This window comes from Doryrhamphus excisus, linkage group LG10 (genome assembly GCF_037039965.1).
Source record: "Doryrhamphus excisus strain RoL-2023G ecotype Guam linkage group LG10, RoL_Dexc_Guam_v1.1, whole genome shotgun sequence".
Taxonomy (NCBI): domain Eukaryota; kingdom Metazoa; phylum Chordata; class Actinopteri; order Syngnathiformes; family Syngnathidae; genus Doryrhamphus; species Doryrhamphus excisus.
The window spans coordinates 6,062,920-6,089,457 of NC_136366.1; the positions used below are offsets into that span (position 1 = coordinate 6,062,920).

At 41.5% G+C, this 26,538-nt stretch overlaps 5 protein-coding genes across 8 annotated transcripts; 3 read left to right on the top strand and 2 right to left on the bottom strand.

Annotated features, from left to right (window-relative positions):
• The first annotated feature begins 582 nt into the window (after nt 1–582).
• agxt2 (alanine--glyoxylate aminotransferase 2) lies at nt 583–11,650 on the top strand. 2 transcript variants are annotated; one of them, XM_058054747.2, is made up of 14 exons: nt 583–824; nt 1,650–1,735; nt 2,835–3,025; nt 3,108–3,231; nt 3,401–3,495; nt 4,536–4,629; nt 4,734–4,827; nt 6,074–6,174; nt 6,350–6,442; nt 6,634–6,766; nt 8,028–8,116; nt 9,034–9,183; nt 10,122–10,220; nt 11,184–11,649. In XM_058054747.2, exons 1-14 carry the CDS (start codon nt 755–757, stop codon nt 11,292–11,294), a joined length of 1,530 nt encoding a protein of 509 aa, XP_057910730.2. In that variant the 5' UTR covers nt 583–754; the 3' UTR covers nt 11,295–11,649. The 2 variants fall into 2 exon arrangements, with proteins under 2 accessions (XP_057910730.2, XP_057910739.2); XM_058054756.2 differs by lacking the exons at nt 583–824; nt 1,650–1,735 and having other exon boundaries at nt 2,892–3,030; nt 11,184–11,650.
• dnajc21 (DnaJ heat shock protein family (Hsp40) member C21) lies at nt 11,126–17,904 on the bottom strand. 2 transcript variants are annotated; one of them, XM_058054731.2, is made up of 12 exons: nt 17,499–17,903; nt 17,340–17,433; nt 17,137–17,260; nt 16,909–17,040; nt 15,585–15,889; nt 15,370–15,518; nt 15,198–15,291; nt 13,948–14,112; nt 13,825–13,873; nt 13,603–13,751; nt 13,441–13,525; nt 11,429–12,306 (listed from the first exon to the last, which is right to left on the bottom strand). In XM_058054731.2, the coding sequence occupies exons 1-12, from the start codon at nt 17,593–17,595 to the stop codon at nt 12,145–12,147; spliced, it is 1,605 nt and encodes a 534-aa protein (XP_057910714.2). In that variant the 5' UTR covers nt 17,596–17,903; the 3' UTR covers nt 11,429–12,144. The 2 variants fall into 2 exon arrangements, with proteins under 2 accessions (XP_057910703.2, XP_057910714.2); XM_058054720.2 differs by having other exon boundaries at nt 11,126–12,306; nt 15,198–15,518; nt 17,499–17,904.
• On the top strand, nt 17,450–21,895 carry bxdc2 (brix domain containing 2). 2 transcript variants are annotated; one of them, XM_078793935.1, is made up of 10 exons: nt 17,450–17,526; nt 18,688–18,799; nt 18,878–18,921; nt 19,003–19,073; nt 19,159–19,208; nt 19,290–19,363; nt 19,440–19,490; nt 19,580–19,681; nt 19,759–19,887; nt 21,325–21,895. In XM_078793935.1, exons 1-10 carry the CDS (start codon nt 17,503–17,505, stop codon nt 21,571–21,573), a joined length of 906 nt encoding a protein of 301 aa, XP_078650061.1. In that variant the 5' UTR covers nt 17,450–17,502; the 3' UTR covers nt 21,574–21,895. The 2 variants fall into 2 exon arrangements, with proteins under 2 accessions (XP_078650061.1, XP_057910753.2); XM_058054770.2 differs by lacking the exon at nt 17,450–17,526 and adding an exon at nt 18,358–18,524 and having other exon boundaries at nt 21,325–21,891.
• Nucleotides 21,678–24,352, bottom strand: rad1 (RAD1 homolog (S. pombe)). Its single transcript, XM_058054784.2, has 6 exons — nt 23,862–24,352; nt 23,663–23,774; nt 23,431–23,588; nt 23,255–23,355; nt 23,057–23,155; nt 21,678–22,408 (listed from the first exon to the last, which is right to left on the bottom strand). The coding sequence occupies exons 1-6, from the start codon at nt 24,054–24,056 to the stop codon at nt 22,231–22,233; spliced, it is 843 nt and encodes a 280-aa protein (XP_057910767.1). The 5' UTR covers nt 24,057–24,352; the 3' UTR covers nt 21,678–22,230.
• Nucleotides 24,324–25,479, top strand: c21h18orf32 (chromosome 21 C18orf32 homolog). The gene is made up of 3 exons (XM_058054797.2): nt 24,324–24,481; nt 24,771–24,985; nt 25,196–25,479. The coding sequence occupies exons 2-3, from the start codon at nt 24,806–24,808 to the stop codon at nt 25,259–25,261; spliced, it is 246 nt and encodes an 81-aa protein (XP_057910780.2). The 5' UTR covers nt 24,324–24,481; nt 24,771–24,805; the 3' UTR covers nt 25,262–25,479.
• Nucleotides 25,480–26,538: the final 1,059 nt, after the last annotated feature.

Sequence of the window (26,538 nt, forward strand, 5' to 3'; positions counted from 1 at the left end):
ACAGTGTGCGAGTGGTTAGCACATAGGCCTTACAGCTAGGACACTCAAGTTCAACTCCACCCTTGTGTAGTTTGCATGTTCTTCCTGTGCATGCGTGGCTTTTCACTGGGTACTCAACCCCCCCCCCCCATTCCAAAAACATGCTAGATTAATTGGCGACTCCAAATTGTCCATAGGTATGAATGTGAGTGTGAATGGTTGTTTGTCTATATGTGCCCTGTGATTGGCTGGCCACCAGTCCAGGGTGTACCCCGCCTCTCCCCCAAGACAGCTGGGATAGGCTCCAGCCTGGTATAGAAAATGGCTGTATGGCATATGGAATACAGGAAGTGAATAACTGCACAGCAACAGATGTGAAACGGATGGGGATGGGGTGGGGCTGGGATTAAATCAGCTTCCTTCTTCCTCCTCCTCTAGGAACTGTGGAACTGTCAATCGTATCGTGTGATGTATTCCACTCTAACTTGTAAACCATAACCCTATTTGTCTGCATTATATCAAATATTTGGTTATCTTCTTAAAAACTGATGTCTTTATTATGTTTTGGTATAAATTAGAGATTTGTGCGTGTCCCGTATTCTGACCAGTGAGCTTGGCCACGCCCCCAAGTGCAACGCTTGAACGTCATTGGCTAAGGTTGGACATTCTTACAGGGTTGATTGAATTGACAGTTCACCTCAAACTTGGAAGACGAGTGTTAACGTGAACAGCTTGTAGTAGCTTACAGCTACTTTTTATTACTACTTTTTAAAAAATGCTTAAAATTGTCTTCAGTCGTCAGCCACAGTCTGTGTGCGCTTTGGCTAAATTCCACTCTGCAGTCGGTAAGCTACCATGGAAACCACACCACTTTGCCACTTTGCCTGCTAGCTTACAGTTGTTTGGGCTAATTTGTCTCCTGCTTTTCAACTTCACTTTTGACTCAATTATCACATAAATAGCGCCAAGTTGTATAAACAAAACGACAAAAACAGGTTAACCACGCTTTTGTTTTGTCACTTTGAACCCAGGACCAAGTGAATGTTTAACCCAACACTGAGCAGGGTAGACATTATTTACTTTTTATTGACTTGACTTGACTATTTTGCTCAAACAATTGTATGTGATGACAGGGAATAACTGTATTATTGACCAATTATGTAGGCTTAAATCTTTCTCTGTTGTTTTAGTCTAATTATTAATTATTAATCATTAATTAATTCTTATTAATAGTAATGGTAATGGTTTTATTTCATTTGAACATGCATCAGATTACAATTGAATGCATCACATAATCAGTTCACAGTTCCACATGTCCAAAAGGAGCAGGAAGAAGCAAAGCTTATTAAATCCTACCCCTCCATCTGGTGCTTTTACAATCAGTAACTGTTACATTTGTTCACTTCCTGCTTTCCAGAATACAGTTTTCAATATATGTTACATATGTGTTTGTATTTTATGCTGGTAGCAGTTCAAAGCAATGGACTTCTTGACACAAGTAGTACAAAAGATGGGCTGTGCATTCTATACAGATCTAAAGTAAATGTGTAGGGATGTGTTGGTCCGTTGGACTATAATGGTAATGTCTTAAATGCATAAAAACAAAGCGGCAAACATGATGGCTGGAAGAATAAAATGTCACTTACCTCAGTGCCACAATTTTTTGACAGGGTCGTTGTGTCAGAAGTCAGCCTGGAAAAATGCTCCTACCGATGTGGAGATGCCTCCATGCAGCTTCACGCCAGAGGAATACAAGGTGGGGAAAATATTTGAAGGAAAACTGCACTATGTTAGGAATTTTGTGATTGTGTGAGATATGAACACACGCTTTTCTCTATTCTGGCTGCTCGGAAATAAAAATAGACATGTCAATAATGCAGTGATGGGACACTGTCCAAAAGCCTCCAACAAGGTTTTCATTCATTCATTTATTCATTCATTCATCTTCTACCGCATTTCCTCACGAGAGTCTGGTGCTGGAGCCTATCCCAGCTGTCTCCGGGCGAGAGGCGGGGTACACCCTGGACTGGTGGCCAGCCAATCACAGGGCACATATAGACAAACAACCATTCACACTCACATTCATACTTATGGACAATTTGGAGTCGCCAATTAACCTAGCATGTTTTTGGAATGTGGGAGGAAACCGGAGTACCCGGAGAAAACCCACGCATGCACGGGGAGAACATGCAAACTCCACAAAGAGATGGCCGAGGGTGGAAATTGAACCCTGGTCTCCTAGCTGTGAGGTCGGCACGCTAACCACTCGCCCGCCGTGCCGCGAATAGTCATTCATTCATTCATTTTCTTCCGCTTTTCCTCACGAGGGTTGCGACGGTGCTGGAGCCTATCCCAGCTGTCTTCAGGCACCCTGGACTAGTGGCCAGCCAATCACAGGGCACATATAGACAAACAACCATTCACACTCACATTCATACCTATGGACAATTTGGAGTCGCGAATTAACCTAGCATGTTTTTGGAATGTGGGAGGAAACCGGAGTACCCGGAAAAAACCCACGCATGCACGGAGAGAACATGCAAACTCCACAAAGAGATGGCCGAGGGTGGAATTGAACCCTGGTCTCCTAGCTGTGAGGTCTGCGCGCTAACCACCCTACCACCATGCAGCCCTCCAACAAGGTTTTATCATTTTAAAAGCATCCTGTAACCATGTAGTAACGGGCACATTACAATAACAGCATAATATAATACTTACAGTATTGTGTACCTGTACTTGTCCTGAACATGGCGTTATAAAGCACGTATTCATTGGCGGTGTTAGCTGCACACTTTTAACAGTACACATAAGAGAACATGGAACAGTATATTTTTCCCTTCTCCATTTCCTCTCAGGGCATGTCTAAAGAGCGTATGATGGAGATCCGCAGGACAATCTGCCATCCAATGACCATGAAGGTTACGTACTACAAGAAGCCGGTGTTCATCCATCAGGGTCACATGCAATGGCTGTGGGACGTGGACGGAAGGCGATATCTGGACTTGTTTGCCGGCGTGGCCACTGTGAGCGTGGGTCATTGTCACCCGTAAGGTCCTTGTTTTTCTGTGAAGGAGAAAAAGCAGCACTGGGTTTTTTGATTATTTATACTGACTCTTTGTGGGACACAGAAAAGTAATGGCGGCCGCAGAGAAGCAGATGAAGAAACTGTGGCACACCACCAGCATCTACGTTTATCCCGGTCTTCAAGAGTACTGCGAAAAACTGGCATCCTATTTCCCCGATCCTCTCAAGGTACTTCACCATTTTATACAGGAGAGATCACAACGGGAATCGACTAAAAAGGCAAAACAATGATGCACTGAGCGGTATTGTTCCTGTAAACTGCCATTTTTTTAACCTGCCCCAATACAAGCAGACTGTAACAAACCTGTGTTCCACAATGATTGTTTTCCCTGGCCAGGTGGTCTACCTGACCAACAGTGGCTCAGAAGCAAATGACCTGGCCATGTTGATGGCCAGATTGTACACCGGAAACTTTGACATCATCACATTCAGGTATCGCCTTTTTCTGTGTTCATCCAAAATCTACGTACTGTATATGGTGATAATTATAGGTTATCACATGGTTTGTCTGGTATCAGGCCAGGTATCATGCCGGCAAGTGTCAGTATCAGCCCGAGACCGAAGGTCAAGGACCATTTTGTTTCCAGAAAATTTTCAGTTTATTACATGTATTATATCTAAACAGTGTAAACACAATAATTGCACAAATATTTCAACAATAGGGCGGCACGGCGGAAGAGTGGTTAGCGCGTAGACCTTACAGCTAGGAGGACCAGGGCTCGATTCCACCCTCGGCCATCTCTGTGTGGAGTTTGCATGTTCTCCCCGTGCATGCGTGGGTTTTCTCCAGGTACTCCGGTTTCCTCCCACATTCCAAAAACATGCTGAGTTCGGCAACTCCAAATTGTCCATAGGTATGAATGTGAGTGTGAATGGTTGTTTGTCTATATGTGCCCTGTGATTGGCTGGCCACCAGTCCAGGGTGTACCCCACCTCTCGCCAGAAGACAGCTGGGATAGGCTCCAGCACCCCCGCGACCCTTGTGAGGAAAAAGCGGTAGAAAATGAATGAATGAATGATTTCAACAATAATATTTTATCAACAGTCTTATCTTATCAATGTCTGACAATTAAAGTTCCATTAATCAAGTTTGGGTTTTTTGGTGACTGGAGAAGCACTAGCAATATTTATAGTGTGTGTTCACGCTCGTGAGCTGTTCTCTGATACCAGATTCCAGAGCAGACAGCTACTACGGGGGCTGATACTGGACATGGTTAAACTCTATATTTTATCAGTATCACTGCCCTGGGCTTTGACACAGTATCATTTTGGCCTTTTCCTGTATCATTCATGGGCGGTTTCTAGGGTACAGGGCCAATTAATACTGTAGTATGTGATAATAACTGGGAGCAATGATTGTCTTTTCAGGCTGTTTTCTTAGCTTGCTGTGTATCTTGGTACAAGTGGACAACGCTTATGTATTCTAAGAGAATATTCGTCATATTTGAAATCGGACTGTTTATCTCTCGCAGAGGATCATACCACGGCGGTAGCCCACAGAGCATAGGTCTGACTTCAAACTCAAGTTACAAGTACCCAGTCGCCATCGGATTAGGCTGTACAAATGTAAGTACGTAAGACTCACGTTTACACTACACCGCGACGCACACACAAAATTAGCATGTCCAATGTGTTGGACCCTGTTGACTTTCTCTCCGCCCTGAAAACAGACCATGTGTCCCGACGTGTTCAGAGGTCTGTGGGGAGGGAGCCACTGCAGGGACTCTCCCGTGCAGACTATCAGAGACTGTAACTGTGCCCAAGGTACGCAGCAGCACACTCGCCACTGTGTTGTCAATTCAAAGTCTTCTGTTAGCAACATATTCTTTCAAGTCAAGCATATATTCTGGAATATTACTGTGTTTCTTTGCCCACGAAGTAAAACTAAAATCATGCTGTTTGGTAACAGTAGAAAGAACACGTACCAGTAGACGGTGTAGTCATTGAAAGGGTGAAGGAAAATACATTTCTGGGGATCACAATAGATGAAAATATGAGCTGGAAAATCTCATATTACAAATATATAACATAAGGTGGCCAGAAATATTTCAATATTGAACAAAGCAAAAGTTGTTCTCAATCATAAATCACTCCACACTCTTTATTGCTCTCTGGTTCTACCATACGTATCTTACTTATTGTGTGGAATAAAAGTATAAAAAGTATAACTATAAAAGCAATATTCACTCACTAAATGTACTGCAAAAATGTCAGTAAGGATAATTCATAATGCCGCCTACAGAGAACATACCAACTCCTTATTTCTAAAATCACAAATACTTCAACTTGCTGATATAGTTCATCTTCAAACAGCTAAAATAATGCATAAGGCTAAAAATAACCAATTAGCTAAAAATGTCATCCAATACTTCTCTACAAGAGAGGAGAAATAGGATCTCGGGGAAGAACTACATTTGAATGTATGGTCATATCACCTCGTACTTTGGTACGTGACAAAAAAAAATAAATTAAAAAACTTAAACTATATTAGGAAAGCAGGCAGTGAACAAATGTAACAGTTACTGATTGTAAAAGTACCAGATGGAGGGGTAGGATTTAATAAGCTTTGCTTCTCCCTACTCCTTTCGGACATGTGGAACTGTGAACTGATTATGTGATGCATTCAATTGTAATCTGATGCATGTTCAAATGAAATAAAACCATTACCATTACTAACATAATCTGGGCATTGCATGATTGTAAATAAATTTCCATCATCACGATTTGCATAAAGGTCAAGAGGATATTCCCTTTTTGTCACTGAAAAGTGGACAAAACAACAAAAGTTCAAAGTCTACTGTCAATCATTGACCGTCTTCTCTGGATGTTTAGTAAACCTGTAAATGACTTAGAATATTTCAACTGACTGGAAAAAAATAAAAATAATAAAAATTAATAAACTGACTGGACTGAGACTGTGAGGTTGTGACCGTGAACTTCAAGAAATGTAGTTTAATAAAAAGCGAGATGTAATCCCTCTGATAATGCATATGTTGTTTCATTCCCACAGGCCACTGCATGGCTAATGACCATTACATTGACCAGCTCAAAGAAACGTTTGCCACCAGCGTTCCCAGTAACATTGCTGCTTTCTTTGGAGAGCCTATTCAGGTGTTGTTTTTCCACACCATAAATTCCATTTACTGCACTGGACTGTACCTCCTCCCTATTAAAGCTATACTAAATACACTATACGTATATACTAAATATGTATGTACTTATGTAGTATTAGTAAATGTATAGTACATAAAGAAAAGCTGTGCACTGACATATTTTGTTTTTGCAGGGAGTCGGGGGAGCAGTGCAGTATCCTAAAAAGTACCTCAAGGAGGCGTACAAACTTGTAAGAGAGCGAGGAGGCATCTGTATCGCTGATGAGGTTGGATGCATACTTGCATACTTTAACTTGTCTGTATTTTGTATTTACAGTAGAGGTGTCACAAGACCTTGCGAGATAAAAAAATGTGACAAGATTTCTCTTTGAGAAAAAACTCTTTTTATCTTGAATGAAAATCAATCCTGCACACTTCCATCAAAGCTAACGCTGTACATCATATCCAACGCTTTCAGGTACAGACTGGATTTGGCCGAACAGGGAGCCACTTCTGGGGTTTCCAAGGTCACAACGTCATTCCTGACATGGTTACTATGGCCAAGGGCATCGGGAACGGCTTTCCGATGGGAGCGCTAGTTACGACACGGGGTGAGATGTGAGACGTTACCCGGACTGATCAGCTGTGATTAGTATCGGACTTGGGGAACAGTGCTGCATGGAGTATTATGGTTCCACGAGCCTAGTACTGTGTCCAGAACAGCAGGGGTGTCCAAACGTTTTCCACCGAATGCTGAAGGACACAATGGCCACTGTGATAATTTGGAAAGCAACACATGTAGCTATGCTAATAAGTTATATTTAAATATATATGATTGGGATTTAGGTGGAAAAAGCCTTGTCACCTTTTTTTCACGTTCCAAATATTTCAACTGTCTTTTTAAATAATCCTCGTACATGTACTTCAAATAAGGGCTGCATGGCGGATGAGTGTTTAGCACACAGGCCACACAGCTAGGAGACCCGAGTTCAATTCCACCCTCTGCCATCTCTGTGTGGAGTTTGCATGTTCTACCCCCCATTCCAAAAACATATTAGCTTCATTGGCCACTCCAAATTGTCCATAGGTATGAATGTGAGTGTGAATGGTTGTTTGTCTATATGTGCCCTGTGATTGGCTGGCCACCAGTCCAGAGTGGACCCCGCTCCAGCACCCCCGCGACCCTTGTGAGGATAAGCGGTAGAAAATATGAATGAATGTACTTCCGTTATTCCCATAACATAGCTTTTCCCTCAACATAATTTTCCACAAATAACCACATTATTTTGTTTGGTTTGGCTTTGAACTCTGTGCTACTACCTGACGACTACAGGATTTTTTCCCTTATCTTACAAGTTATTCTTATTAGAATATTACTTTTTTTCTCCTCATATTTTGAGGATATTGTCATAAAATGACAAATGCTGTTTTTACCATTTCTGATGTTTTTTTTTGCCAACCATTTCAACTGAATTTCTTCTTGTAATTTTTTTTCAAGTAATTATGACTTTATTGCCATCATATTTTTACTTTATTCTCCTTACGTTCAAACTTTAAAAAACTTGATTCATTATTTTGAAAATTTCAACTCTATGCTATACTAAAATGATGTTATTCTCGTAAAATGAAGACCATTTCTTGTTAGATTGCAACTCTATTCTTTTAATATTTTGACCATTCCCGACAAATTACTACTGTTTTTTCCATTTTTGGCCTGTTGTTTTTTTTTTTATTTTAAGAATGTGCCACAGACTGCAAATGGCCCCCACCACTGGTATACAGTATATATAGTAGCCCTCCATTTACTATGCATTCTTGAAGTTAACACATGTACTTTATACATTATTGATAGCGGAATATTCTGACTTCCAGAGATCGCAGACGCTTTGACAAAGGGCTACCACTTCACCACCTTCGGAGGGAATCCTATGGCCTGTTCCATTGCTTCATCCGTCCTTGACGTAAGAGCTTCTTTTTCTCTCACAGTCTCATTAGTGGCACATAAACTACACATCATAACAATATAACTATACCAAAACCCAGAACAAAAACCCACGGTGAGGCAGCATTTAGCCACTATGGCCCCCACCTGTGGAACAGCCTGCCGAAGACAGATATTTTTAAAAGAAGATTAAAGACACACCTTTTTAATCTGGCTTTTAACTAATATTTTAAACTTTTTAAAAATCTTTTTAGTCCTATTTAATGCTCTTAGTCTTTAGGTTTTAATTCCAGTGTTTCCTCAGGGGGGTCCTCCACACTGGGGGCTGTGTCGGTTCTGCTGAGGGGGTGCTGTCATTGGGTCCCTTCGACCCGGCCGGCTGGGGGTTCCTCCCTTTGATGTGGGGGTCCGCCCGTCTGTCGGAGTCGGGGAGCCCGGTTGCTGGCACGGCCTGCGGATCCTCCCAGTGTGGACGGCCCCAAAAGTGGCATTTCCTTGATCCTCAGTGCCATGATATGTCTCCCTACTGTGTGTGATTGTTTGTGTGTGTGTGTGTGTGTGTGTCGTATGAAGGGTAGCAGGGAGGGGCTTTCTTTGTAATTGTTTTTTTTTTAATTGTGGTAATTGTTTTTAATTCTATAAAGCACTTTGTGTTGCATGTCCGTGCAGGAAAAGTGCTCTACAAATAAAGTTGATTTGAATTGATTTGGTGAATGACCATAAACACACATGCTGATGTTAGCTATTAGCTCTTTCGTCTTCCCCTCAGCTTCCCCTTGGATTAAACTTATGAAACTCATCTTTCTCCCCTTTATAGTGGCATGGCGTGGTTTGGTTTTCAGATTCTTGTTGAGATTCGAAGGGCAGCGGAGGTCTGACTGAGGTGTGTCGCACTAATTAATGCTGTCTTTACACATTTGCATGAACGTCCATCAGACCATCAAAGAAGACGGCACACAGCAGAACAGTCTTGAGGTCGGCACGTATCTGATGACGGGACTCGCCAAGCTCAGAGACAAGCATGAGATTATCGGTGACGTCCGAGGCAAAGGCCTGCAGATCGGCGTGGAAATGGTCCGAGACAAGGTAACAAGCGTTTTAGGCACATACCCCCCTGGGGGTACGCGTACTCTACTTTGGGAACCTATGACGCAGAAGTGACAATTTACCGTCTTTATTGTCTGTACATGTCCTTTCAAAGAAAAACATCTTGTCTTAGCGTTGATGCTAAAATAAGAACTGAATCATTTTCCATCATCAGCCAGTGGGTAAGTGCCTTTCGCCATGGTAACTGACCAACAACTCTTGCTCAATAGGCTACCGATGTTCCACTCCATTTCTATAAGATGCTCAAAAAACCAAATGGAACGCAGCATTCGTGGTGAATTTAAAAAATGTAATATTTTTGTAGTGAGAGCACAGAAAACATGTCTTTCTGAATAAATTTTTACCATCATTAGAGGCCTGTAGACATGTAATAACACCCCTGTAGTTACTATAGTACACTATATGTACACTATTAGTCTTGCTTTACAACATGTTGCTAATACAGGATCCCTGCAGGGACACAAGAGACTGTGCTTTAAACATAGCATGCTACCGAGCTACCCTCCATTGTTTTATTGTAAAGGGTTTCAAACGAAGTGGGGAAGGAGGACAAAGTAAGAAGCCAAAAACGTCATATTCAAACGTTTTTTCAGTCCATTGTGTCGGACACGCCATGGCGGGCTACGTGCAGTGTGACGTCATGTCATGCCATGTCTCATCAATGTAACAAGTGTAACGGTCGCGGGTATGCTGGAGCCTATCCCAGCTGTTGCATATCACCTGTCTTTCAATATTTGTTGACTAATAATAGGCCATAGTCATCCAATTTTTCAAAAAGGGTGATATTGTGGGGGATTTGACGATACTTTTAACTCCCGTACTGTTGTGTTATACTTGTACAGCACTTTGGGGCGGCAGCGGCTGTTTTAAAATGCGCTATGTAAACAAACCCTGACCTTGACCTGTAATCTCCACAGGCCAGCAGAGCCCCTCTTTTGCCTCAGGACATGGCTGAGATCTTTGAAGACATCAAGGACATGGGCGTCCTCGTAGGAAAGGGCGGGGTTTATGGACAGGTAATTAACAGCAATTGAGATTGTTTCTTTGTGTTTGGCTTCGGGTTGAGTTGGAGCCAAAGTAGGACTTCTAACGCAGGTTCATTCAGGACCCGGTAAAATTCTAGGGTCAGAAGTTCTTTAGAATTAAGTGCTCGAAATGATTATCCACAACTTCCTGGGACTTTGCCATTGTTCTGAGTATTAGTCCATGGTCAAACAAATCATTTTATGGTGCTAAAGTGATCATGAGAATCAATCAAACATAACGAGAAGTTCATTTGTGGTTTGCACGTGACGTCACATCCAGTTGCAGTCAAATAGTAAACTTGTATCTCGTTTTTCCATCTCCAAGGCACCCAAAGCGCTTTGACACTGTTGTCATTTCCCAACAAGTTACGACTAAGATAAGGGAAAAAATTTAGTAAAAATTATTTTTAGGGGTTTTATTCTGTTGAAATAGTTTCCTGACAAAGTCAAAAAGCCTTGATGCAATAAATAAATGTTATGATTCTTTTTATGTATTAAAATGTAAAACGGGGGCGGCACGGCGGTCTAGTGGTTAGCGCGCAGACCTCACAGCTAGGAGACCAGGGTTCAATTCCACCCTCGGCCATCTCTGTGTGGAGTTTGCATGTTCTCCCCGTGCATGCGTGGGTTTTCTCCAGGTACTCCGGTTTCCTCCCACATTCCAAAAACATGCTAGGTTAATTGGCCACTCCACATTGTCCATAGGTATGAATGTGAGTGTGAATGGTTGTTTGTCTATATGTGCCCTGTGATTGGCTGGCCACGAGTCCACGGTGTACCCCGCCTCTCGCCCGAAGACAGCTGGGATAGGCTCCAGCATCCCCCACGACCCTCGTGAGGAAAGAGCGGTAGAAAATGAATGAATGTAAAACGGGTCATTGCTTGGGGATTGCTGCTTTACAGACTCGACCATTAACAGGATGTACCTTTGTATCTTTTTTCCGTCTACCTCAGACCTTCCGCATCAAACCCCCCATGTGCATCACCATGGAGGACGCCGATTTCTTCCTGTCAGTTTTTAACAAGTCCATCCAGAACTACATGGAGAGAAGACGTCTCACATGAAGCCTAGACGAGGAAGAAAAACAGACTACCTCACAAAAGGTGCTGCTAGCAACACTGAAACTGCCAAGAGTATCACTAATCTCCCATTGATGTTTTGGCTAACCGTTACACAAAAGGTTATGTAATGACAAAAAACACACAAGTTGAAGATTAGTTCATTTAGATGTGCGTTGACGCAACACAGTATTACGGCTATGATATACTCTACTATACTCTAAATACTATCTATACGTATACACACACATTTATATAGATCAAATAAAAGAATAGTTTTTTTTTTCCTCATTTAAAAATTGTGTGGAGGTTTGTACTTTTATAAATGAGGGTCATTTTGAAAAAATAAAAAGCCTAATGAGGGCGGCACGGCGGTCGAGTGGTTACCACGCAGACCTCACAGCTAGGAGACAAGGGTTCAATTCCACCGTGTGGAGTTTGCAAGTTCTCCCCGGTACATTCCAAAAACATGCTCGGTTAATTGGCAACTCCAAATTATCCATAGGTCTGAATATGAGTGTGAATGGTTGTTTGTCTATATGTGCCCTGTGATTGGCTGGCCACCAGTCCAGGGTGTAACCCGCCTCTCGCCTGAAGACAGCTGGGATAGGCTCCAGCACCCCACGCGACCCTCGTGAGGAAAAGGGGTAGAAAATGAATGACTGAAAAAGGGGGAGGGGGGAAATAGGATTCATACTGTCACACCCTGAAAACATTCCATGTTTTAATGATCATGTACTATGTCCTAGCCAAGGGGATGGAGGCGCCATTGCGTTAGGACTCAAATGGGATCACCAGCCTAGTAGTCATGGGAAAGCAAGTTTGCATCAAACTGGAGTCAGAAGTTCAAACTGCGTCATCTGTTCTTCCGTTTGTCCTTTTTGCTCCTGCTGGCCGAGACTGGGGTGGCGTTTGAGGAGAGCGCGGACGCATGGCCGCTGGACCTCAGATGGTCAAAGAGCTTGTTTCTTGTAGGGAAGTCTCCATTACAGGTCACACAGCGGAGGTTTATTGTCTTCTGGATGTGGGCAGAACAATATGAACATTTTAGCACACGTGCAGATGGAATCATTCCATTTTTCAGACAGAGCCTTCTCCATCGCTGCCCCCACGCTCTGGAACTCTTTGCCCCGTTCACTCCGTGCTTGCCCTGACCTTCCCTCCTTCAAAAAACAACTCAAAACCCAACTGTTTAAATCCGTTTTTTAACTTCTAAATTTTTATACCCGCCCCGCCCCGCTTTTAGCCTTGTTTTAGCTCTGAATTTATATTTTCTATTCAATTCAATTAACCTAGCATGTTTTTGGAATGTGGGAGGAAACCGGAGTACCCGGAGAAAACCCACGCATGCACGGGGAGAACATGCAAACACCCCACAGAGATGGCCGAGGGTGGAATTGAACCCTGGTCTCCTAGCTGTGAGGTCTGCGCTCTAACCGCTCGACCGCCGTGCAGCCCACAAATAAAATGTATTATTATTATTATTTTAATATATCAAGTTATATATCAAGTGGCACCAGATTGGCGAGGTGTGTACGTTAAAATAGAATGTATAATGAGCCAAAAATATACAGTATATGAACATACAAGGAAAATGTCATTTATCCGGGCTCGGGAACGCTGATGGACATCGGAGTGGTCTAATTGATCCAAATATTATTGACATTGTTGCATTGCTTACAAAGGCACAATGAATTCTTTTACAAAGCAGGAATTTGGGGGGGGGGATGATTTGAATGGCAGCCAATAATAGTTTTTGCTTATGGTGAGTTATTTTGCTCAAACAAATCGTATGTGCTAAAATAATTTAATTGATGGTTACACTTTCTGACATTGTTTGAAATTACTGTTAATTCCGGATTATAATCCGCCACTTTCGTCACATGCTCTGACCCCGGGGCTTTAACGATGACATAAATGTAATCATGTAAAAAAATAATGTAGTCAGTAAGAAGTGTCGAGAAGTGTCAGGCCGTGTATTTACTCGGAATCCAACCTCTGCCCTTCATCTGAATGGAAGGCAAAGGTTGAACAGCTGGTCATTGTTCTTAGTCTTTTAGGACTCTAAAAAGGCAATTGTGGTTCTTTCAATTTCCCCTGAATCCAAAGGAATATGGCACTGGGATCATTTTAGGTGCACTCTTGTACCAACCTCAGGAAACTGTTCTCCTGGATGTGATGATTTGATGTTCTTTGGTGTGTCTTTTCCCGCCTGCTTTGGCTGGGTCTTGGCAGAACTGGACAGGTAGAGCGAAAGGAAATGTTACAACACAAAAGAAAATACTATGAATGCAGAAAAAAAGCAATGGCTGACCTCTTGGCTTCAGTTGGGGGGTGAAGATGCTCTGGTTCCTCGGCCACTGCTGGGCTGGACGAGATCTCCGGAGTGTCTTCAGGAGGATCTTCAGCACCTGCTGTTGGCGTCGGATCCTCCTTTTCCACTTCCTCCTCCACTGGAGCGCTCTGCTTAAGAGGAGAGACGCATGTCACACAGTATGGAGCCAAGCTTAGGCGACTTCACTTGAGCATCACTTACACTTGCGGCTTTCTGCTGCCTCTTCTTCTTCTTCTGCCTTTTTGACAGCCTGTGTGGTGAACAAGACACATGCTGGCGAGGGAAGCACAAGGTCTCACGCAAATCTTTCTCACGAGGACTTACTTTTGTCTTGGTTTGTCCTCCTCCTCCTCCTCTTCTTCCTCCTCCTCCTCCTCAATGCCATCTTGCTCATCCAGGGTCATAGCGAGTGAGTCGTCTTCTTCCAACTGCTGCCGCAGCAAAGCAACCATCTCTTTGTGTTTTTTGGATTTCTCGTGGTTTTTCATACTGAAAAGAAACAATTGTGAATAAATAGGTTAGACCAGGGGTCTCAAACAGGACACTAGTTTGAGGCCCCCGCCTTGATATGAAAGTTTAATGTTAGTGCGGCCCGCGCAAGTTTGATATGGATGCTGTATGGTATCATGTACCCAGAAAACATTATTATGTTTGATTAATGTTCATGTTAAACGTTAAATAACTGTTAATAGTTATCCTCCCTATCCGTGTGGAAGTGGTAAGTTTTGGGCTATTTAAGTTTAAGGGAAATAACTTGAAGGCTACCGTTTAGGTGGCTAGCTCTCTAGTTTGCGAGTTAGCATGTGTCTCAAGACCCTGCAGTTGCTCAATATGTTGTAAATAAAAAAAGTATAAATGTGACTATAGTCGTGTTTTGTCATGTCTACAGGGCTCTAATAATGCTTTGTTCATTTTAATCTGAAAAAAAAATTGTCTACCCACCAACTATATGCGGTTTCTTAAGTTTTTGTAATTTGCAGTTTTATTATTATTATTATATTTATTTATTTATTTATTACTGATTGATTGATTTTCTTTATTCTTGATTTGTTTATTATTTTTCGTCTCATTTTGTGTAGAAAAATAAAAAGTAAGATATTTGAGAACAGTGGAATGTTTTATCAGAGCTTTTCTTGTAGAAAATTGGAACCAAAGCGAAGTTTTTTAATTTTTCTTTTTTTAATAAATGCGTTTTTTGTTTTTTTGAAAACCTGATGCGCCCCAGTCTCACCCAGACCCGAGCTCCAGTGGCCCCCAAGTAAATTGAGTTTGAGACCCCTGGGTTAGAGGTTGACGTTGACATTATTGTATTTTTTTTGCTGTCAAACAGAGACATCTGCTGGCAAATATGAGAACTGCATAGCATTGCTAAAAAAACAGCACAGTGTATCCGGATTTTGCCAAAAATGTGTACATGTTGGCAGGTCTGATACTGTGTGGGAAATCAGAATACATAAGTTGACACTAGCGAGGCTGGCACATCAGAAATGATCATGTGACAGTCAGCTAATTAAAGCCATTTGTTGGAACATGAGTATGTTGGGAAAATACCAAAAATCAAATATATCACTCACGCTTTGTCTGATTTGAAGGATTTGTCACAGGCCGGACAGTAGAGATCAAGGTAATAGTCCATGTTTATGTGGTCTGCATTTGGTTGCTCTCCATCTGGAGTTGGATCAGGTTTGTCCTCAGAAAAGACAGAACAAGACATGTAGGCATAAAGAATACAAACAGCTGACTCACGCGGTCCTTCCTCCAAAGTCTCCGGCTCGTCACCCTCGCTCTCAGACACGTCTCCGAACTCTTCCCCGTACTGAGCCTCCATCTGCTGCAGCTCCTTCTCCAATTCCGACATGGCCGCCCAGCTCTGCTCCTTGTACCCCTCCGCCAGCCTTTGGACACAGACAGCCAAATAATATTTACCACGTCAAATGTTCCGGCAATTTTCCACCACTCACTTAGCCTGACTGAGCCTCTGCTTGCGCCTCATCTCCTCCACCTTCTTGCTCTTCTGTGCATTGCGCTCCTCCGTCTCCTTGCGGTGCGCCTGCACTCGACGGTCACGCTTGCGCACAAAGGCCACCAACTGGCGCACCAGCTCGTTGCGCTCCTTCCGAGCCTTGTCTCTGGTCTTCTTGTTCTCTTTCTCCATGGCTCTCTTCTCCCAGCGGTTGGACCCCTGCCTGGTGTCGTATTCCTCCTTCCAGGCAAAATTTTTGCGCGTGCAGAAGCTCTGCCAGTAGCCGTAAAAGGCGTGCACCACCTGTGACATCGGAATATAACATCAGACTCTGTGGATACCCGAAGTGCTGCAGGCTTTCTCTCCAAGCAGGTGATTTCATTGATGAGCTTTTTCCCTCAAACCAAAGGAGGTTTAACCATTCAAATCACCCGCTGGAAAGAAAACCTGGAGCAGGGGTCTCAAACTCAATTTACTTGGGGGCCACTGGAGCTAGGGTCTGGGTGAGACTGGGCCGCATCAGGTTTTCAAAAAAAAAACCAACAAAAAACGCATTTATTAAAATGCAAGAAAAGCTCTGATAAAACATTCCACTGTTCTCAAATATCTGACTTTTTATTTTTCTACACAAAATAAGATGAAAAATAAATAAACAAATCAAGAATAAAGAAAATCAATCAATAATAAATAAATATAATAATAAAACGGTAAATAATAAAAACTTAAGAAACCACATATAGTTGGTGGGTAGACAAATTATTTTTTTCAGATTAAAATGAACAAAGCATTATTAGAGCCCTGTAGACATGACAAAACACGACTATAGTCACATTTATACTCTTTTTATTTACAACATATTGCGCAACTGCAGGGTCTTGAGACACATGCTAACTCGCAAACTAGAGAGCTAGCGACCTAAACGGTAGCCTTCAAGTTATTTCCTTTAAACTTAAGTAGCCAAAAACTTACCACTTCCACACAAATAGGGAGGATAACTATTAACAGTTATTTAACCTTTAACATGAACATTAATCAAACATAATTTTTTCTGGGTACATGATACCATACAGCATCCATATCAAACTTGCGCGGGCCGAACTAACATTAAACTTTCATATCAAGGCGGTGGCCTCAAACTAGGGGCCGTGTGTTTGAGACCCCTGACCTGGAGTGTCTCGGCCCTCCATGGCAGGACTTTAACCCCCCTGCCCTACACTATGCTTCCATCATAACAGAGAGGTGTAGATGCCATGTTTCCGGTCCTTGTTGAGACCTCTAGTACCGTACAATTGAAACGTCCAGTTAGCTTGTGGCTCACTTACTGTGTCATAGTCGCTCTGAGAATCCCCAAAGGGCGGAAACTCCTCGTCATCATCCTCATCATCCGCTCTTCTGTGCTCCATCTCCTCTTTCACAATAGACTCAAAGAGATTCCTGTAGACTGTGTAGAAGCCCTACAGAGGAGAAATCACATGGGACGTCCCATGAGATGCAGAACTGGTAGTTTTCATAACCAGACGTCGGCACTTCTAAAGGTAAACATGGCTGACCTTGTCGTCATCCCCGTAACCAGAATAACAGGTCACAGTGAAGAACTGGACCAGGTCGATGCTGTCATCTTCATAGTCTCCGCTCAGTCCACCTTTCAACAGAGCATCCCTGTGATTGTCATACCTGATAAAACAACATGGAGGAATGTCCACATTATCACCCACGTGTGATTAGTGTACACGGGTGGCATGAATGCACTCACCATGCTCTCTCTTGGGGGTCACTTAAGACCTCATAGGCTGCCTGAATGAGCTTGAACCGTTCGGCTGCTTCCTCCGCTTTATCCAAGTTCTTGTCTGGAAAACATCACAAGTATGTTTTAACCATGAGAAAGGTTCTGGAAACTTCTACAACCACTCACCTGGATGCCATTTAAGTGCCAGTTTACGGTAAGCTTTCTTCAAATCGTCATCATCTGCTTCCCGTTTCACTCCCAAGACGTCGTAATGGCATTTCATGTTTGTTTATATATATATTGGAAAAGTACATGTAAAGTCTATCTACCGGCGAAACGGTCGTTAGCTTTTAGCTAACAATAACATGCTACCCACCGAGCACAACGGGGGCTAACTTACACAAACAACAACCCTTAAATAGTGAGTGGGGTTTTCATTTTGGGGACCCGCATAGCAAAACGTAGACATTGTATTAAAATGCTTCAATTCATCATCTAATGGCTCAACGCAAGCAGGTTTTAGTGTGACCACTGCGTTGTGGTCATGTACATGCGATGTGTAGTCGACTCTCGCGATAATTCATCTTTCTCGGCTTGCAATTTCACATCATGGCAAATCGTTGCTGCCCCCTAGAGTGTAGTGCGAAAACAACACCAAATGTGCAGTATGTTTGTAACGGAATGTTTTAGTACTTTATTCTGACCATGCTGTATTTCTGAGTAATCTCCCTTCACCATCTATTAAATTACGAAAACCTGTGCCTCAAATCCACATATAATCCTCTAAAATGTCCCATTTTAGATAAATGTTTTTTTTAAATATAACTATGCCAACGTATACAGTCAAACTTCCCGTTATAAGAGGATACAATACATATTCTCACATCTATATTATTGATCGACGATAACAGTGTTCGTATATTTTACGTCACGTTTCAGTCTTCAGTGTCACCTCCACGCCATTAGGGGTCCCTCATTCTCTCTTCTTCTCTTGCGCATGGGCGGAACTCATTTCAAACCACGCGAGAATTGTGTGCCTGAGTGTGTAGTTGTAAAACAAACATGTCGGCTCCCAAGCGGAAACGTGGAGGACAGCATGCCGGCGGAAAAAAGGCAAAACAAGTGAAAATAATCCCAGATGGGGGTGACCCACAAAGGGAAAACACAGAAGAAGCGAAGAATGTAATCACAATTCCAGCACCGGTTTCTATGGTACGTGCTCGAGCTTGTTGTTAGCAATGGCGGGAGCTAGCTTGGTAGCATGGAGCTAAGTGTATTTTAGCCCAACCAGTTGGGATGCAATGTTTTGCACTTTGACGCTAATATCGCACAGATTGATATGTATTGTCTCTGTTCTTGGTTTAATTATCTCCAGGGCAAGTGGACCAACAAGGAAAGGGTACTTATTTTCTCTTCCAGAGGCACCGACTTCAGAACAAGACATTTGATGCAAGACCTAAGGAGCATGATGCCACATTCAAAAGCCGGTCCGTGTTGAGTACTTCGTTGAATCTCCTAAGTTGTATTTCAATGGCTCTAATAAAGTTATATTATGCCTCCATTAGATACAAAAATGGACAGAAAGGACAAGCTGTTTGTGATTAATGAAGTGAGTGTTACTTTTTTAGCACAATATATTGCAAATTATTATTATTTTATTTGTATTGATGTTTTAATATTTTCCCCATAGGTGTGCGAGATAAAAAACTGCAACAAGAGCCTGTTTTTTGAAGCCAAAAAGAAACAGGACCTCTATATGTGGTTGAGTACCCATTATATAATTGTCATTTTGTCCCATTTGCATCATAAAACTTTGTTAAAACTGAATAATGCTCTTGCCTTGCAGGATTTCAAACTGTCCTCGTGGACCCTCTGCAAAATTCCTAGTTCAGAACAGTAAGTTACTTCCCAAAGTACTCCAATATACTCCAAACTGGTGTTAAAATGCAGCCCGATCTAATTAAAACTTCACCCTAGTACACACACTGGCTGAGCTCAAGATGACAGGAAACTGTCTGAAAGGATCCAGGCCGCTGCTGTCATTTGATCCGGTGAGTAAAGCTAGTAAAAATTAGGTTGGACACAGATGGTTGCCATAGTAACGGCGTTGACGCCGTCTTCCTGCAGAAATTTGATAAGGAGCCCCACTACGCTTTGCTGAAGGAGCTTTTCATTCAGGTGGGTGCATCTTCTTAACAAGAACACTCAGTAGAACATGGAGATCTCTGCCAACTGTGTTGAGTCTTTTTTTTTTTTTATAATTGCAGACCTTTTCCACACCACGCTATCACCCAAAAAGTCAGCCATTTGTGGACCACGTCTTCACCTTCACCATTGCCGACAACCGGATTTGGTTCAGAAACTACCAGGTAACTTGTTTCCCTTCCGCTATCATACATCCGCTGTGACACATTCAAACTGATTGTTTATTTTTGTTTGCTTTCAGATTATCGAGGAGGACGCCTCGCTTGTGGAAATTGGACCTCGCTTTGTCCTCAACCTCATCAAGATCTTTCAGGGGAGCTTCGGCGGGCCCACGCTTTTTGAGAATGCAGACTTCAAGTCTCCCAATATGGTAACACTTCTTTTTGTGTGTCACTCAACACGTGTATATTAGATACTCAACCATAGTTGTTCCTTGTGTATTGATTGGTTCCAGACGAGTGCTGAATTAATTTCCGATAAGTAGGGTTATTTATTTATACATCAAATATATTCAGAGTTACAGCATAAAAAGACATGTTTACAACCTTGTACATGTGATTTGTAATATTAGAGCTCATAAGAGCATTGAAACAACCCCATAGTCACTTTTACACTCACATTATGGTAATGGTAATGGTTTTATTTCATTTGAACATGCATCAGGTTACAATTGAATGCATCACATAATCAGTTCACAGTTCCACATGTCCAAAAGGAGTAGGAAGAAGCAAAGCTTATTAAATCCTACCCCTCCATCTGGTACTTTTACAATCAGTAACTTTTACATTTGTTCACTTCCTGCTTTCCTAAAATAGTAATTTTTTTTTGTCACGTACCAAAGTACGAGGTGATATGACCATCCAATGACATAATGTGTACCATAGTGCGTGTCAATATTGTGATATATATAGCACATCATGACTGGTTCAAGACTCTTCATCCTTGTATTTAGCAAACATCAACTGCTTGTATTGTTTCTTGAATTGGCTCATCGTTGTGCATTATTGTTTGATTCCACATACTGAAATGCTATGGCTTTTTAACATAGTGCTATGTTAAAAGTGTTTCAAATGTAGTTCTTCCCTGAGATCATATTTCTCCTCTCTTGTAGAGAAGTATTGGATGACATTTTTAGCTAATTGGTCATTTTTAGCCTTATGCATTATTTTAGCTGTTTGAAGATTAACTATAGTTAATAACATTAGGCAATATAGTAGATATGATCAGAGAAAATAAGGTTTGTGTTTCAACAAATGTTTTCTGGATGTGTGGATAGCCAATGAAATTGGGGTTTTACTTTGGTTTGGAGTTTTAGCTGACGTACGGCCATGACAGTACTCCATGTTGTTGTTGTTAGGATGATGATAATTATTGTGCCTGTTGAGAGATGATTAAAAGCTGTAGTAATCGTTGGCAGCGATCAGGTGTGGTGAATGTGTACTGGGGACACCTACTGGCCAGTGTAGATATCCCTTAAAGGGGACCGTTTATGCTCATGTTTTGTCCCTTTGTATTGACTTGCGGACTCGTATAGAGCAGCTACACACAATAACCAGCATTGGTAACCAAATGTGGAAACAGCTATTATACTTACACAAAATAAACGTAATTAGGACACGTTGGAAAGTCGTTAGCTAGTCCAGCTGCGTAGTGGCCCATGTTCACAAAATGTATGTTAGATTTGTCAAGCTGCTGCACTGTACTTCCTTAAGTAGCTGCTGCATCAAACCTTAAAAACTCCGGTCGAGGTTGCAAATGATGTGTAGTTTCTTATCAACCATGCTAAATCATCATCTTGACTCGACAGCATCGGCGAGAGAGCCGCCTGGCAGCAGCGGCCAGGGTGCGCGAGAGGCAGATGGTGAAGGAGATGCACAAAATGAGCAAAACCCAAGCAAAGCCGGACCTTGTTACAGATGTCACCGAGAACGTCTTCGACACACCGGCCGAGGACAAACCCCTTCACATTGAAACGGAGCCACCGGAACCCGAAGAGGTGAAGAAGAAGAACAACAAATTGTTCAAAAGGAAGAGGATGCAGAAGTCGTGCAGGTGAAAAAACAGACTGCCAGAAAGGAGATGAATAAGTTTATCTAAATAATGGATTTTCTTTGTCAATGTGATGATTTACACAACACATTAAAGTTACTACATGTCCACTTGGTAACGTTTTATTTTTTTCTCAATACAACAGTTTCATTTGGATTATTAATATCAATGTATCAATGCCATTAAGTTTCACTTCCTGTACTAGCATGTTTAGTATAGTATCATGAACAGCACAAAATCAAACAACTCGAGTATGCCTAGTGGGGTACATTTTGGTCCTCTACAGCCATGGCTTTCTAATTTTAGTTGTCTCTATGCCATAATAAAATGATCAGTTTTAGTTTTGTCTCATTTGCATCCACATTTAGATATGACCTGACCTAAAAAAAATATTTGTGAATGAAATTAAAACGAGCATCTTTGGAAAGTAGCCAGGGCTGCACAGCGGAGACCAGGGTTCAATTCCACCCTCCACCCTTAGCGCTGCAATAACCATGCTAAAACATAAAAGTGCTTCATAATTGCGACCGTGCCAGAAGTGTCCCACAAGTTCACATGGCTTGAACCTGTTTTAGTCCAGAATCCACTTCGCTGACCCTGTTAACGCAGCACCCTTGCATTTTACTCTTCCGCTCATTCAAAGCAAGACGGATGCAGAAGCTTATCACTCCTCTTCCACCTCTTCATCAGGACAGCAATAATACTCCACAAAGCAGATCTGCCCGTCGTCGTTCCGAACCAGGTACTGCAGTGACAGGAAGCCCCTGCTGTCGGTCCTCACAGACACTTTGCAGGACAAAGCCAAAGCTTTGGTGGATGATTTCAGCAAAGCCATCTTGTATCTGTTTGAGGCACATTTTGTACATGTGATTACTTCATCCTGTACAGCAGACCTGAAGTAACTTTGGTAAAATGGAGTGTCAAATTTACTGTCTAAAGCAGGGGTCTCAAACACGCGTTTGATATGAAAGTTTAATGTTAGTGCGGCCCGCGCAAGTTTGATATGGATGCTGTATGGTATCATGTACCCAGAAAAAATTATTACGTTTGATTAATGTTCATGTTAAAGGTTAAATAACTGTTAATACTGTTAATTTTAATCTGATAAAATTATTTGTCTACCCACAAACTATATGTTGTTAAGTTTTTATTATTTGCCGTTTTATTATTATTATATTTATTTATTATTACTGATTGATTTTCTTTATTCTTGATTTGTTTATTTATTTTTCATCTTATTTTGTGTAGAAAAATAAAAATTAAGATATTTGAGAACCGTGGAATGTTTTATCAGAGCTTTTCTTGTAGAAAATTGGAACCAAAGCAAATTTTTTTCATTTTTCTGTTTTTAATAAAAGCGTTTTTTTTGAAAACCTGATGCGGTCCTGTCTCACCCAGACGCTAGCTCCAGTGGCCCCGAAGTAAATTGAGTTTGAGACCCCTGGTCTAAAGCGATACGCTATCAACTTTAGTTTACTATCCACCCTCACCTGTTGGTTTGCGTCTGGGTGCAGTGGAACAGCTCCATCATGTCCGAATCTTTGGGATAATCATAATGAGCATTCCCAGAGTTGCCAAAAGTCGAGAGCCTGGAGTGAAGAATGCATAATTAAGCACGATGGTCGGATTAGTAAAAGAAGAAATAGAGTTCGGAATCTGCTCAAAGCCTTCGACACACGGCCGTATACCGAAAATAAGGTTGACTGGGGGACATGGTGATCTGTAGCACCTCGCTGGTCATGTCCAGTTCAGAAAAGGCCTCCTTTAGACTCTCGGACAGCAGAATTACCTTTAAGTAAAAAGCAATTAATATATTAAGGAAAGATAATGCGCCATAATGCAATTAGTGCAATCTGAGCTCTGCCTTGTTTGTCACGTTGCTGCTGCAGAACTCAAAGTCAATTGGCTCCTCCGGTTCTTGCGTGTTGATCTTGCAAACAGTCACCACACCGCCCTCCTCCAGGAATAAGGTCAAAGGGTAACCGTAGCCTCTGTAGCACAGCCGCAGGGCAGTTGACACTCCTGTTTGACATCCATAAACACACACTGAAGAAGATGCACAACCAGACCAATAAAAAAAAGACACATTTACTCACCACCGGGTACTGTGCCTCCTCCAAAGATACTAAGGCAATCTAACAGAACAGTGAGGTTGATCTGAAAGCCAACCATGTCTTCCTTGATGGTGAATTCCTGAAAGATGTCAGCCTGCAATGGAAAAGACGTGAATTGTGTTATCACAAGCACATTCAACAATAATGTATGCTAAGATTTTGAGAATAAAAATAAACATACCTGAATGAAAGCATTGGCTTGAAGACATTTGGAGTCCTCCACTGTAACCTTAAGGCCGTTGGGGGTGGCTGAGAAAATGGCATGGTCTTTAAAAGTGATGGCTTTCAAGATGTTGGACAGATTGCGAGCGTTGTCCAAACTGGCTACTAACACGTATTGCTCATTCTCAGACTGCGATTGCGTCAAGAGCGGCATTGTGGTGCTGAAATAAATATACACCAGAAACACAACAAAAGTAACAGTTCCGCTCTAAATTCTATTATTTTAGCGGAAAAAGCTAACTTATCGCTGCTTTAATTTCGACACTAGCTAGCTTGTTTTCCACCATCTCGACACAACAAATTGATTTTTTGAGTTTTTACACGTTCATAAAAAAAAGCAGATGTAACTTAGGTAATAATAATTCAGAAATCCATTAGGTTGTTGTGTTTTGAAGAAAGGCGCCCCGACATGTCATTACTTCCGCCTTCACTTCCTTTCACATGACCACTTCCGCTTCAGTGATAATCTGCGCATGCGCGTTGGTTTTTAGCTATTTCGCTGAGCTCATAACCACAAACATCCGCATGACATATAGTCTGTCAAGTGTGAAGGATTTGTGTGGATCAAACTTCCTAAAGGTAAGACTTGTTACTCCGTTAAGCAAGTTAAGTAATTATTAACAAATTGTTTTTACATATGATCAAAACTCCTCAACTGATGTTCAAGGCGAGATTTAGCTACTGCTAGCCTAGCAACTAGCTAGTTGTAATAGTAGCTATACGTCGCTAACACGTCCAGTAAACATACAAATGCGATATTAGTACATAGTACACAATATTAAATGCCACAGTGTTTAATGAAATGCAATGAGTGATTGGACCAAATAACTTTAACTGAACAATTAATTATCATACATATGTTTTGTAGGTTCTTCACTCTGGCAGTCTGTTGCAGTTGCAGTCATGGTTTGCATCCCCTGTATTGTCATCCCTGTTCTGTTGTGGGTCTACAAGAGGTTCCTGGAGCCCATTCTTTATCCCTTTAGTTCCCCATTAATCAATACATTCTGGACCAAAAAAGCAGTGCAAGAGTCTGGGACCGGTGATCCACTTGTTAATGAAAAGTACAAGGGGACTTCCAAGGTTGGTTGGTTGATGACTGGGGACAATTATAGAATAGGATGGAGCTAGTGCTCTTAAGTTTGGGTTTTGAGTAACCCAAATACCCCTACAGTACATATAAACCAATATAAATCACCTACAAAATTGTTTTTGGGGCCAATCTTCAGAAAACTTAAGATTCACTATTATTATTTTCACTATATATAATGAATTCTATATTCTTTCTTTCAGCTTGAGCACAATGGAGAAGCGACTCTCAATGGATCAACTTTACTGGCAGATAAGAAGACAGATTGATCATTCTCTATAATTGCATTCCATCTATAAGACTGTAAATTATTATTATTATTAATGTCTTCATGGAGTGGAATTTCTAAAGTTTCAGATAACATTTATTTTGTTTTAATTTTGTCATAATATTGTTAAATATTTAACTTGGAAACAATGATTAAATGTACCATGCTGAATAGAAATAATTTTAAGTAAAACATGATGAAATAAATTATGTACTTACAGTTTATATTTAAGGTGTATTTATTGGTGTTGGCGTGTAAGAAACATTTTGGAAATTTGTATAACTTTAAACAAAAGACCCAGTGATAGTGGAACTTAAACACCTTACACATTTTGTAATCTTATTCTGATCAAAAATGAAATATACATTCATAGTTTTATATGTATGCACTATTTTATATTCATACTGTAATTTCCTCCTGCTGTGGATAATCTGATTTGAGTGTTTGGCTGTATGGGAAGAGGCCATGGAAGGAAGCCAGGTAGACTACGAGAAATAATTGTGATGTTGAATGACAAGGAATGAGTGCACTATAAACAGCAAAATATATAAATGACATGAAGGATTTGAACAATGAAAATGTATCACATTGTAAATAGGATGGGCTTTAAAAAAGAAAAATGATGAAAATGATTGCATTATATTGCAAATGACATGCAGAATGGATGATGAGTTGACGAGATGGCGTGACAGACTGACTGTAGCATAAATATGAAACAGTGAGAAGTGAAAAGCTCACTCAAAACAATTGCAACAAAAACAGCAGAAGGTCATACGAAAGAAATATTTCTTTTGCCAGGCGATGGGAAGACCAGGGTTCGATTCTCCACTTGGACATGTCTGTGGAGTTTAATCATGTTCTCTGGTGCATGGCTGGCTTTTCTCCGGGTACTCCGCTTTCCTCCCACATTCCAAAAACGTGCATGTTAGGTTCATTGGCGACTCCAAATTGTCCATGAGTGTGAATGGTTGTTTGTCTATATGTGCACTGGCATTGGCTGGCGACCAGTCCAGGGTGTACCCTCACTCTCGCCCAAAGACAACTGGGATAGGCTCCAGCATACCCAGTAGCATACCCTCCAGCGACCCTAGAGTGGGGAAGTGATATAGAAAGTGGATGGATGTGGATCCATCTACTGTGAAACAGATGTGCAATATCACCATACCTCTAATTATGTATTTATTATTTTTACCCATTTTATCTATATTGTAATTTATATTTCCTTTTTAGTTTTTTATTCCATGTTTGCACTAAAGGAGCTGCTCTCAATCTCATTAT